Consider the following 12034-nt stretch of genomic DNA (forward strand, 5'->3'; position numbering starts at 1 on the left):
CCGCATCAAAAACGCTTGAAAAACGCTACATGGGCACACAGCCTAAAGCTTCACATCAGCATGTCTCTGGCAGGAAAACTGCATGTACAATCCGCATGTACAATCTGCATGCGGTTTTTCTGCCAGGGAGATGTAGAAACGCTCAGGAAAAATCCGAAGCATTTCTGCATCGTGGGCACATAGCCTTTATCCGATCGCAGTGCGCAGGCGCAGAGTAGATGGCCCCTCCCACCGAGGAGAAGGAGTGTTCGCGCCTCCTGTGACCGCCTCAGTTATAGCAGTGTGTAGCCGCCACGAGCTCCTTCACTTCCTGAAGAGCCATCGCAGAGGACGGGCACACGGCTGCGAAGATGAGCGACAACGGGGAGCAGAATTTTGGCGATCGGGTCAGTATTAATGTGCATTAGCTCTGGCTGCGCACTATGGCGTGTCCTGGAGGTTGGTGAGGGGACGGCTTCTTATATCAGTATTTTCCCGGGTTTCTTTCTCCATATGGTCACACATTGTAGTATGCCGCCTTGGTGACCTGTAGCAGTCACACAGCAGTGTCCGTGCCCGGTAATGGCGGTGCGCACTGTGGCGCCTCCGAGCCGGGCGCCATTTTGTGAGGCGAATAACAGCTCTTGTGAAATGGCTCCGCGCTGTGACGGCTGAGGAAAACGTGAGGCCGCTGTGCGGGGGGCGGAGAGCTCCGTGGTGGCCCGGGGCCCAGCTTTGCTCCTACCGGCAGCTGGGATAATCCAGGGGGCTTTTGTTTTCACAGTGGCTTCTTTGTCTGCCCTGTTCCACCTCCCCCTGAATCGTTTCAGCTGCGCCATGTGGGGAGGGCGGATTATTTATCTTTAATTCGCAGAGTCCTACTTTTTGTATAGGGGCAACAGTAACCAGGCCACCTGTTTGCATATCTTTAGGCTGACGCTAACCTCACTTCCCATCCCCCACCCCGTCTCCGGCGGTGTGACGCTAACCTCACTTCCCATCCCCCACCCCGTCTCCGGCGGTGTGACGCTAATCTCACTTCCCATCCCCCACCCCGTCTCCGGCGGTGTGACGCTAACCTCACTTCCCATCCCCCACCCCGTCTCCGGCGGTGTGACGCTAACCTCACTTCCCATTCCCCACCCCGTCTCCGGCGGTGTGACGCTAACCTCACTTCCCATCCCCCACCCCGTCTCCGGCGGTGTGACGCTAACCTCACTTCCCATCCCCCACCCCGTCTCCGGCGGTGTGACGCTAATCTCACTTCCCATCCCCCACCCCGTCTCCGGCGGTGTGACGCTAACCTCACTTCCCATCCCCCACCCCGTCTCCGGCGGTGTGACGCTAACCTCACTTCCCATCCCCCACCCCGTCTCCGGCGGTGTGACGCTAACCTCACTTCCCATCCCCCACCCCGTCTCCGGCGGTGTGACGCTAACCTCACTTCCCATCCCCCACCCCGTCTCCGGCGGTGTGACGCTAACCTCACTTCCCATCCCCCACCCCGTCTCCGGCGGTGTGACGCTAACCTCACTTCCCATCCCCCGCCCCGTCTCCGGCGGTGTGACGCTAACCTCACTTCCCATCCCCCGCCCCGTCTCCGGCGGTGTGACGCTAACCTCACTTCCCATCCCCCGCCCCGTCTCCGGCGGTGTGACGCTAACCTCACTTCCCATCCCCCGCCCCGTCTCCGGCGGTGTGACGCTAACCTCACTTCCCATCCCCCGCCCCGTCTCCGGCGGTGTGACGCTAACCTCACTTCCCATCCCCCGCCCCGTCTCCGGCGGTGTGACTCTAACCTCACTTCCCATCCCCCACCCCGTCTCCGGCGGTGTGACGCTAACCTCACTTCCCATCCCCCACCCCGTCTCCGGCGGTGTGACGCTAACCTCACTTCCCATCCCCCACCCCGTCTCCGGCGGTGTGACGCTAACCTCACTTCCCATCCCCCACCCCGTCTCCGGCGGTGTGACGCTAACCTCACTTCCCATCCCCCACCCCGTCTCCGGCGGTGTGACGCTAACCTCACTTCCCATCCCCCTCCCCGTCTCCGGCGGTGTGACGCTAACCTCGACTCCCCGTCTCCGGCGGTGTGACGCTAACCTCACTTCCCATCCCCCACCCCGTCTCCGGCGGTGTGACGCTAACCTCACTTCCCATCCCCCACCCCGTCTCCGGCGGTGTGACGCTAACCTCACTTCCCATCCCCCACCCCGTCTCCGGCGGTGTGACGCTAACCTCACTTCCCATCCCCCACCCCGTCTCCGGCGGTGTGACGCTAACCTCACTTCCCATCCCCCTCCCCGTCTCCGGCGGTGTGACGCTAACCTCGACTCCCCGTCTCCGGCGGTGTGACGCTAACCTCGGCTCCCCGTCTCCGGCGGTGTGACGCTAACCTCGGCTCCCCGTCTCCGGCGGTGTGACGCTAACCTCGACTCCCCGTCTCCGGCGGTGTGACGCTAACCTCGACTCCCCGTCTCCGGCGGTGTGACGCTAACCTCGACTCCCCGTCTCCGGCGGTGTGACGCTAACCTCGACTCCCCGTCTCCGGCGGTGTGACGCTAACCTCGACTCCCCGTCTCCGGCGGTGTGACGCTAACCTCGACTCCCCGTCTCCGGCGGTGTGACGCTAACCTCGACTCCCCGTCTCCGGCGGTGTGACGCTAACCTCGACTCCCCGTCTCCGGCGGTGTGACGCTAACCTCGACTCCCCGTCTCCGGCGGTGTGACGCTAACCTCGACTCCCCGTCTCCGGCGGTGTGACGCTAACCTCGACTCCCCGTCTCCGGCGGTGTGACGCTAACCTCGACTCCCCGTCTCCGGCGGTGTGACGCTAACCTCGACTCCCCGTCTCTGGCGGTGTGACGCTAACCTCGACTCCCCGTCTCTGGCGGTGTGACGCTAACCTCGACTCCCCGTCTCTGGCGGTGTGACGCTAACCTCGACTCCCCGTCTCCGGCGGTGTGACGCTAACCTCGACTCCCCGTCTCCGGCGGTGTGACGCTAACCTCGACTCCCCGTCTCCGGCGGTGTGACGCTAACCTCGACTCCCCGTCTCCGGCGGTGTGACGCTAACCTCGACTCCCCGTCTCCGGCGGTGTGACGCTAACCTCGACTCCCCGTCTCCGGCGGTGTGACGCTAACCTCGACTCCCCGTCTCCGGCGGTGTGACGCTAACCTCGACTCCCCGTCTCCGGCGGTGTGACGCTAACCTCGACTCCCCGTCTCCGGCGGTGTGACGCTAACCTCGACTCCCCGTCTCCGGCGGTGTGACGCTAACCTCGACTCCCCGTCTCCGGCGGTGTGACGCTAACCTCGACTCCCCGTCTCCGGCGGTGTGACGCTAACCTCGACTCCCCGTCTCCGGCGGTGTGACGCTAACCTCGACTCCCCGTCTCCGGCGGTGTGACGCTAACCTCGACTCCCCGTCTCCGGCGGTGTGACGCTAACCTCGACTCCCCGTCTCCGGCGGTGTGACGCTAACCTCGACTTCCCCCACCCCGTCTCCGGCGGTGTGACGCTAACCTCGACTCCCCGTCTCCGGTGGTGTGACGCTAACCTCGACTTCCCCATCCCCCACCCCGTCTCCGGCGGTGTGACGCTAACCTCGACTCCCCGTCTCCGGCGGTGTGACGCTAACCTCGACTCCCCGTCTCCGGCGGTGTGACGCTAACCTCGACTCCCCGTCTCCGGCGGTGTGACGCTAACCTCGACACCCCGTCTCCGGCGGTGTGACGCTAACCTCGACTTCCCCCACCCCGTCTCCGGCGGTGTGACGCTAACCTCGACTCCCCGTCTCCGGTGGTGTGACGCTAACCTCGACTTCCCATCCCCCACCCCGTCTCCGGCGGTGTGACGCTAACCTCGACTTCCCCATCCCCCACCCCGTCTCCGGCGGTGTGACGCTAACCTCGACTCCCCGTCTCCGGCGGTGTGACGCTAACCTCGACTCCCCGTCTCCGGCGGTGTGACGCTAACCTCGACTCCCCGTCTCCGGCGGTGTGACGCTAACCTCGACTCCCCGTCTCCGGCGGTGTGACGCTAACCTCGACTCCCCGTCTCCGGCGGTGTGACGCTAACCTCGACTCCCCGTCTCCGGCGGTGTGACGCTAACCTCGACTCCCCGTCTCCGGCGGTGTGACGCTAACCTCGACTCCCCGTCTCCGGCGGTGTGACGCTAACCTCGACTCCCCGTCTCCGGCGGTGTGACGCTAACCTCGACTCCCCGTCTCCGGCGGTGTGACGCTAACCTCGACTCCCCGTCTCCGGCGGTGTGACGCTAACCTCGACTTCCCCCACCCCGTCTCCGGCGGTGTGACGCTAACCTCGACTCCCCGTCTCCGGTGGTGTGACGCTAACCTCGACTTCCCATCCCCCACCCCGTCTCCGGCGGTGTGACGCTAACCTCGACTTCCCCATCCCCCACCCCGTCTCCGGCGGTGTGACGCTAACCTCGACTCCCCGTCTCCGGCGGTGTGACGCTAACCTCGACTCCCCGTCTCCGGCGGTGTGACGCTAACCTCGACTCCCCGTCTCCGGCGGTGTGACGCTAACCTCGACTCCCCGTCTCCGGCGGTGTGACGCTAACCTCGACACCCCGTCTCCGGCGGTGTGACGCTAACCTCGACTTCCCCCACCCCGTCTCCGGCGGTGTGACGCTAACCTCGACTCCCCGTCTCCGGTGGTGTGACGCTAACCTCGACTTCCCATCCCCCACCCCGTCTCCGGCGGTGTGACGCTAACCTCGACTTCCCCATCCCCCACCCCGTCTCCGGCGGTGTGACGCTAACCTTGACTCCCCGTCTCCGGCGGTGTGACGCTAACCTCGTCTCCGGCGGTGTGACGCTAACCTCGACTCCCCGTCTCTGGCGGGGTGACGCTAACCTCGACTTCCCCATCCCCCACCCCGTCTCCGGCGGGGTGACGCTAACCTCGACTTCCCCATCCCCCACCCCGTCTCCGGCGGGGTGACGCTAACCTCGACTTCCCCACCCCGTCTCCGGCGGGGTGACGCTAACCTCGACTTCCCCCTCCCCCACCCCGTCTCCGGCGGGGTGACGCTAACCTCGACTTCCCCCTCCCCCACCCCGTCTCCGGCGGGGTGACGCTAACCTCGACTTCCCCCTCCCCCACCCCGTCTCCGGCGGGGTGACGCTAACCTCGACTTCCCCCTCCCCCACCCCGTCTCCGGCGGGGTGACGCTAACCTCGACTTCCCCCTCCCCCACCCCGTCTCCGGCGGGGTGACGCTAACCTCGACTTCCCCCTCCCCCACCCCGTCTCCGGCGGGGTGACGCTAACCTCGACTTCCCCCTCCCCCACCCCGTCTCCGGCGGGGTGACGCTAACCTCGACTTCCCCCTCCCCCACCCCGTCTCCGGCGGGGTGACGCTAACCTCGACTTCCCCCTCCCCCACCCCGTCTCCGGCGGGGTGACGCTAACCTCGACTTCCCCCTCCCCCACCCCGTCTCCGGCGGGGTGACGCTAACCTCGACTTCCCCCTCCCCACCCCGTCTCCGGCGGGGTGACGCTAACCTCGACTTCCCCCTCCCCCACCCCGTCTCCGGCGGGGTGACGCTAACCTCGACTTCCCCCACCCCGTCTCCGGCGGGGTGACGCTAACCTCGACTTCCCCCTCCCCCACCCCGTCTCCGGCGGTGTGACGCTAACCTCGACTTCCCCCTCCCCCACCCCCGTCTCCTGCTTGTTTTCCCTCTATCTTCACCCCCCCCCCCTTATTTGATTGACAGCTCTGGCTTCATGGAGCCAGAGAAGGGAGAAGATAGATGGGAAAACAAGCTGATGGGAAGGTGCATATAAATGATTGGCCCCGCTATGGAGCACTGAGTATCTGTCACTAGTTTGAATAGTCATTCTGTTCTGACGTCCCTTTCATTTCCCCATCCGTTAGAGTTCAGTGTGTGCAGTAAAACACTTACTTCACACCGTCTTCTGCTGTTCCAGTTCTCTCCTGCATAGCGTGACCACAGCTGTGACCAGCTGGCTCACTACAGTGTCTCGTTTGGCCGGTAGTCACCAAAAGAAGCAATGGTCTGCAGTGCAAGCCGGCAAGAAAGTTGTGGTCACACCATGCAGGAGTGAAGATGGCGACTGCTAAGTATTAAAGAGGCTGTCCACTACTATAGAGAATTCCCCCGTAGCTTTAAAAAGTGGAAATAAGACTTTTTGTAAATGCCTCCCGTGGGCATTGTTGCCTGTGAGCTGCGCTATTGCTTACCGCTCACCAGACGTCTCGTGTCCCTGCTGCAACCGGCTCTGACATCTGCTGATGTCATGTCAAGTTCCGGCTGCAGCCAAGCGTGAACTAGTGACGCGCTCCCCTCTGATTGGCTGTGGGCAGGGTTTCACAGCCCAGCATCCGCTGCGCGCTTTCCTCTGCATTCACTGGGAAAGCGCAGAGTTGCATGCTATGATGTGGGGTGAAACCCCGTCCACAGGGCCGCCATAGAAAGTGTAGCGCTTGGCTGCTGTGACTGAGGTCACTTGAGTGCATCAGCTGATAAGCCCCAACAACCTCACTTACTGCACCAGTGTTGCTTGAGAAATTTCTCTCTCACTGGTGCCATAAGTGAGTTGATCAGCTGAATAGCTCAAGTGACCTCAGTCCCGGCAGCCGGTCGTGCTCCTGTTAGTCTGCTGCCGGGTGATCGGATCGCCGTGGGACACTCTTGGTACGGCAGACAGGTGAATATAAAGTGTGTGGGTTTTTTTTTTTTTTTTTTTTTTTTATACAGTGCGCACAGACTCCTGCTGAGGAGACTACCTCTCCTGCTATTGTCAGCGGGAGTGGCTGTAGGATGAGGGGAAGACTAGTCTCTGCGGGCAGTTCTTTGTGTATTTTTGGCTCATTGACTTGAATTGAGTCAGTCAAATACGCAGCAAGTCCGTAAATAATTTTATACCTGCTTTTTTTGCTGCAGATTTGACTGAATTGAAGTCAATGGGTGAAAAACGCTGCATAAACGCACAAAGAATTGACATGCTTCAGAATTAAACGCAATGACAATCCTGACAGTAAAACTCCTGATCATGTGCACAGCACTTCAGGATTGTCATTGCATTTGCTGGCACACGGATTACCTAGCGCTTTTGGCCCATTTCCGCGTGAAAAACGCACCGTGTGCACATAGCCTTACAGAGATGCCAAACGTGGTCATTTTAGTGGTGAAGAACAAGATATGGAAAATATAGTTAAAAAAAAAAATAGATATATCTTTCTGAGACCCATAATGTTTTAATGTTACGGTTGAAGAAGTGTGTGTCCTCTGAACCCCAGGCTGAGTGATGGCATGCATGGAGGTCTTCAACTAACATAGCAACCCATTGTGATCTTTTGCTGTTCATAAATAAAGTGCATGCAGACAACACCTTTTTAAAGCTGGTGACAGCCTGCAGAAATTACTTGGATGTATTCCACATAATTGCTACAACAAAGTAGACATGGGAAAGAGAGGTAAATAAGTGTGTGTGTTTTTTTTTTTTTTTTTTTTTTAAAGTTTGGATGAGCAGACCCTTGGAAGTTCAGGTTCTGGTACCCGACCCGAACTTTAGACCAAAGTTTTGTTCGTTTATCAGACCTGTACCTGAACCCCATTCCCTCTCCTGGAACTCCGAACATTAAAATGGGCTTCCGGGGGAAGTCGCTGTTCATTTTAGCACTGGACACTAAGTGTCCGTTACAAATCCAGAACACTTGAGTTCGGGTTCGTTCATCTCTAGTTTTCAGTTCTTCGAAAGCTTGCAGACCTATAAAGTATACTTGGCAGTTACTCGCACATCCCCAGATCCAGTGATGCCTCTGCGGAGTCCCATCTTCAATGTAGATGGGAATAGCAAGAGTCTCTTACTCTGCTTTCTCTAACACTCCCATAGATTATGAATGGAGCAGACTTTGGGCATGCACATCTCGCTCCATTCAAGGTGGGGCTGCAGAGCCCTGTACTCGGCATTGCTGGAATAGGAGGTAGTTTAAATCTGTTCTTCCCAAAATAAGTCACTCACCTGGATCCAATGTAGACCACATTGGATCTTCTATAATAAAGAGGATGCATCACCCTTCCATCAGCAGTGATTGGCTGCAGCAATTAGGTGACTTTAGTGGCATATCATCGGACGATGTTATGTTTGGCCAGACAACCCCTTTAATGACAGTTACGGAAATGATGTAGCTCAGCCTTTCTTAGCTTTTTCCATATAATTGTCTCCAGTGGTTTGAGATTGGAATAGCATTTCAAGGTTGAGGGGGCTGGCCACTTTCCCTTGTTGGTGCAGTTTTCCTTACATACTGACCAGCACTTCTGTCAATAAAATGGCTGCTAGTAAAGCAGCATGTGTCCAGACTGGTCTGGACATGTGCTCCTCCGTTCGCAGCAATTTAATGGACAAAAGTGCTGGCCAGTTTGAGGAAAACTGCACCAAGAGCAGAAAGTGGCTGGCCACCCCTTTAATTTGCATTATTCACTTGAGCTGTACTTAAACACATCAAAACTGCTCTAGTATGTGAAAATCAAACTTCTAAATGAAGCCTTGGTGTTCAAGGGCAAACAGTAGCGTGTTGTGTTAATAGCAGTGATCTGCAGCTCCAGTTCTTATGTTGCACCAACAGATGATGATTTCAGAATTTTCTTAGTATTGCACAGGTAATAATTCCATCACCATAACTAAGAAAATCCTAATAACATGATCTGCTGGTGGCTCTTGAGGACTGGAGTTGAGGAACACTGAGTTCTAGTATAATCTTTACTCTTGTGACTTATACAGATACATTGCCCTTATGCATCTTTCTATCTTACCCTCCTGACCTCAGTGGGTGTTGGTACACATCCATTAATCATTTAGAACTAGTGTTGAGCGAGCACTAAAATGCTCGGGCCGAGCTCACCGTGATACTCGGGTGGCCCCTGAGACCTGTGGCTAAGTCTAGCAATTTGAGCAGCACCAGCACACAGGACTGTAATGCAGTGTTTGTTGGTATAACCACTGCATCTCCTAGACAGCCTGCCTGTCTGATATCTGGGATGGATATTAGTCCTCAGAAGGACTGTTTTTGATTTTACAGGCTTTAGAGACCCTACACTACCTATTTCGCAGTATAAATCTCTCCCTAGCTCAGCAGCACTCTCCCTACACCGTCTGATCCGGAGCGACTGTGTCAAAGGCAGCGCCCGGTTTTAAATACTCGCGGTGACTCTGTGCGGCCAGCCAATCGCTGTAATGCCCACAACCAACATGGCTGCGGCATTACAGTGACTGGCTGGCAATCCCTGCATGTTCATTGGCTCTGTAAAGAGCGCCAAACATGCAGGGCGGAGACCCGAGCTCCCGCCCGAGTAACCTGGAAATGCTCGGTGCTTGGGCGAGTACCGAGCAGTGTCGAGCATGCCCGCTCAACACTATTTAGAACTAATGAATAGATTGTTTCTCTAAATACAGTGTTGAGGACCCTTAAATAGGTTGTCCGGGAATAAGCATTAATGACCTATCCAAAAGACAGGTCATCAGTAGCAGATCAGTGTGGTCCGGTGGTCGCAGGATGTGAACACTATGAATGGAGCTGCTGAGCATAGGTCCATTTGAAGTGTAGCTGGCTTCGAAGCAAATATCAGCTGATCGGTGGGGTTGTCGGACCCAATCAGTCTATTGATTAGCTATCCTGTGAATGGGTCATTAATATCTTTGCCTGGATAGCACTGTGACTGGTCTTGTGCATTTTCTTTTTTTTTTTTTTTTTTTATAAACGTTCTTTAATATTTTGTTACTACTTTTATGTAAGGTGTGAATTATAATAGTTGCGTCCCTTAAATTCTTTGACATCTTGTGCATCTGACATCTTGCTGTTCGGTTTGCTCCATGGATCCTTACTAGCACATACCCTTTCACTTGATTACTGAAGTAATTTTGACTGTTTTTCTACTAAAGGTTTAAGCAATAACCGTATTCACAAGGCACCATTTATATAGGTGCACTAAGAGCACTGCAAAAATTATATTCTCCCTAAAATTTTAAAATTTATCCAAAAATAGAAACTATTTATTAACACTTGCACACAAGAAGAATGGAGTCACAAACCACCAAAAAAGTGAACTACATAAAATGTATGTTTTTAATAATTTAAACAGGTTAATATTTACCAGTAGTCATTCAAATAAAAGCAATGTTTGGTATGATTAGGACTAAACTAGCAGCGCACAACTTGAGTAATTAACCTCTTAAGGATGCAGCTAATTTTAGTTGTTTTGTATTTTCATTTATTCTTCTCTTTCAAATGGCCTTACCTTTTCTAATTTTTTTTTTTCTGCTGACATGGCCGTAATGGCGGCCTGTTTCTTTTGCGTGATGAGAAAGTGTAATTTATAAGTAGTGAAATGTATCTCCTGTTCTACCCTCCCCCACAGTAGTGACAACCAGAGGCCCCATTACTGGTAAGATGCTCAAAGCTTCCCCATACAAATCAGAGGTGGCATATCTAGATCCAGGGGTTCCCACCAGGGCTGTGGAGTTGGTGAGCCAAACATCAGGCCCCTCAATTTCCCTGACTCCCGGCTCCACAGCCCTGGCTCACTACTGAGCGTGTACATAAAGTGCAGCACAGATTCATCTCAACTAAAAGCTTAGATCAGGAATAGAACAGACATTTCATAACTCTCCCAAATATTTATGAAAAAAAATACAGCACAAACCTCCATTGTACTACAAAACCCAATTTAGAATATATTTTAGGAGTTCGTCCATTTTATTCCGACTCCTCCACAGCCCTGGTTCCCACCTTGCCTACCCTTCAGTATTCTTGCACCAAGCACTCCTACTACACTATTGCATCCAGCTTCAAGCACTTTCTGACTGGCGGTGTTATACTATACCAAGGCCTATATATGCTCATCAGATCTTTTCTGTACAGGGCTATTCACAAGTAACCATCTAAAAACCTGCTCTTCATAGCATTTTGTTATACGTGGTTCTAATGTGCCAAGCTGACAGTCCCGAGCAATACATGAAGGGCTAGTGAGCCACCTGTTGGGGTCTCCTACTGTATATGGTAAAAATGAGTTTTCTTTGGCCCCTAGTGTCGCAAGGGAAACCAAATGACAGGCACAGAGGGGGCCTTTGCCTTGCTTCTAGGTGTCATTGCAACCTATGAGCTCCTCGCAATCGCATTGGTGATGGTTGTCAATGCTGCTGACAACAGCATTTGGAATATTAACTGCAGCAATCTGCCATTAAAGGCATATGCCAGCTACGTATGCTTAATATATTGTGATGAGACCTTTAGTAATCTCAGACTTGCTTGGTAGCATCATTTTATTTTTGCCACAAAAAGGTATTGTATAGTCCAAGATTATTCTTGTTTCTCCTACTGAGAGCAATCAACGTGCCTGATATTCCTCTTACTATTTTTATCACTGCACAATGGACTCATGAATTATTTACAATTAAAAATGGTGCGGGTTTTTTGGCACTTAAACTCCATCTTTCTAAAGGTTTTAGCTTTACTTTCTTCTTTTTTTTATTTTTTTTTTTTCCTCCCGTCCCTCCCATTTAAAACAAACTGCACTTGCGCACAGGGGTGTTCCAATACCCCTTTATATACAAACTCCAAGTATTAAAACAGCAACAGTGGTAACCGCTGAGCCACCATGCTGTCGACTGGCTTTTCCTGAAGCGACTTTTTTTTTTGCGCTTTTTAAGGCATAATCCACTTGAAAGTCATAATGAACACATGCCGTTAGCCTGCCACTGTTGTGGCCCATCTTCTAACGTACTGCAACTCTCAATCCAAGATGTACATTTTTTATTTATTTAATGACTCCACTGAACCTTGGCACCCAATATAAAGGCTTCTATTTCTAACCATTTAATGTAGTGTAATTTAGATTGAGTGACTGGTGCTGCACTATACTATCGCATGCTGTAGAATGCTAGCTGGCATTTCATATTTGAGGGCACGTATCAGGGCAGTCAAAGCCGTTATGGCATTCAGATTACTTTTCTTATACATTCAATTAGATTTCAGAGTTTTGATCCTAAAGATTTTAAAC

At 54.0% G+C, this 12034-nt stretch overlaps 1 protein-coding gene across 1 annotated transcript in view; it reads left to right on the forward strand.

Annotated features, from left to right (window-relative positions):
• The first annotated feature begins 202 nt into the window (after positions 1-202).
• TRA2B (transformer 2 beta homolog) overlaps positions 203-12034 on the forward strand; it is a 30421-nt gene continuing 18589 nt past the window's right edge. Inside the window, exon 1 of the mRNA XM_073647855.1 lies at positions 203-386. Within this exon, the coding sequence (XP_073503956.1) occupies positions 351-386 (36 nt within the window). The 5' untranslated portion in view covers positions 203-350. The remainder of the gene's footprint in view (positions 387-12034) is intronic.

This window comes from Phyllobates terribilis, unplaced genomic scaffold (assembly GCF_046119375.1).
Source record: "Phyllobates terribilis strain yellow unplaced genomic scaffold, ASM4611937v1 Scaffold_9__5_contigs__length_417890890, whole genome shotgun sequence".
NCBI classification, from domain to species: domain Eukaryota; kingdom Metazoa; phylum Chordata; class Amphibia; order Anura; family Dendrobatidae; genus Phyllobates; species Phyllobates terribilis.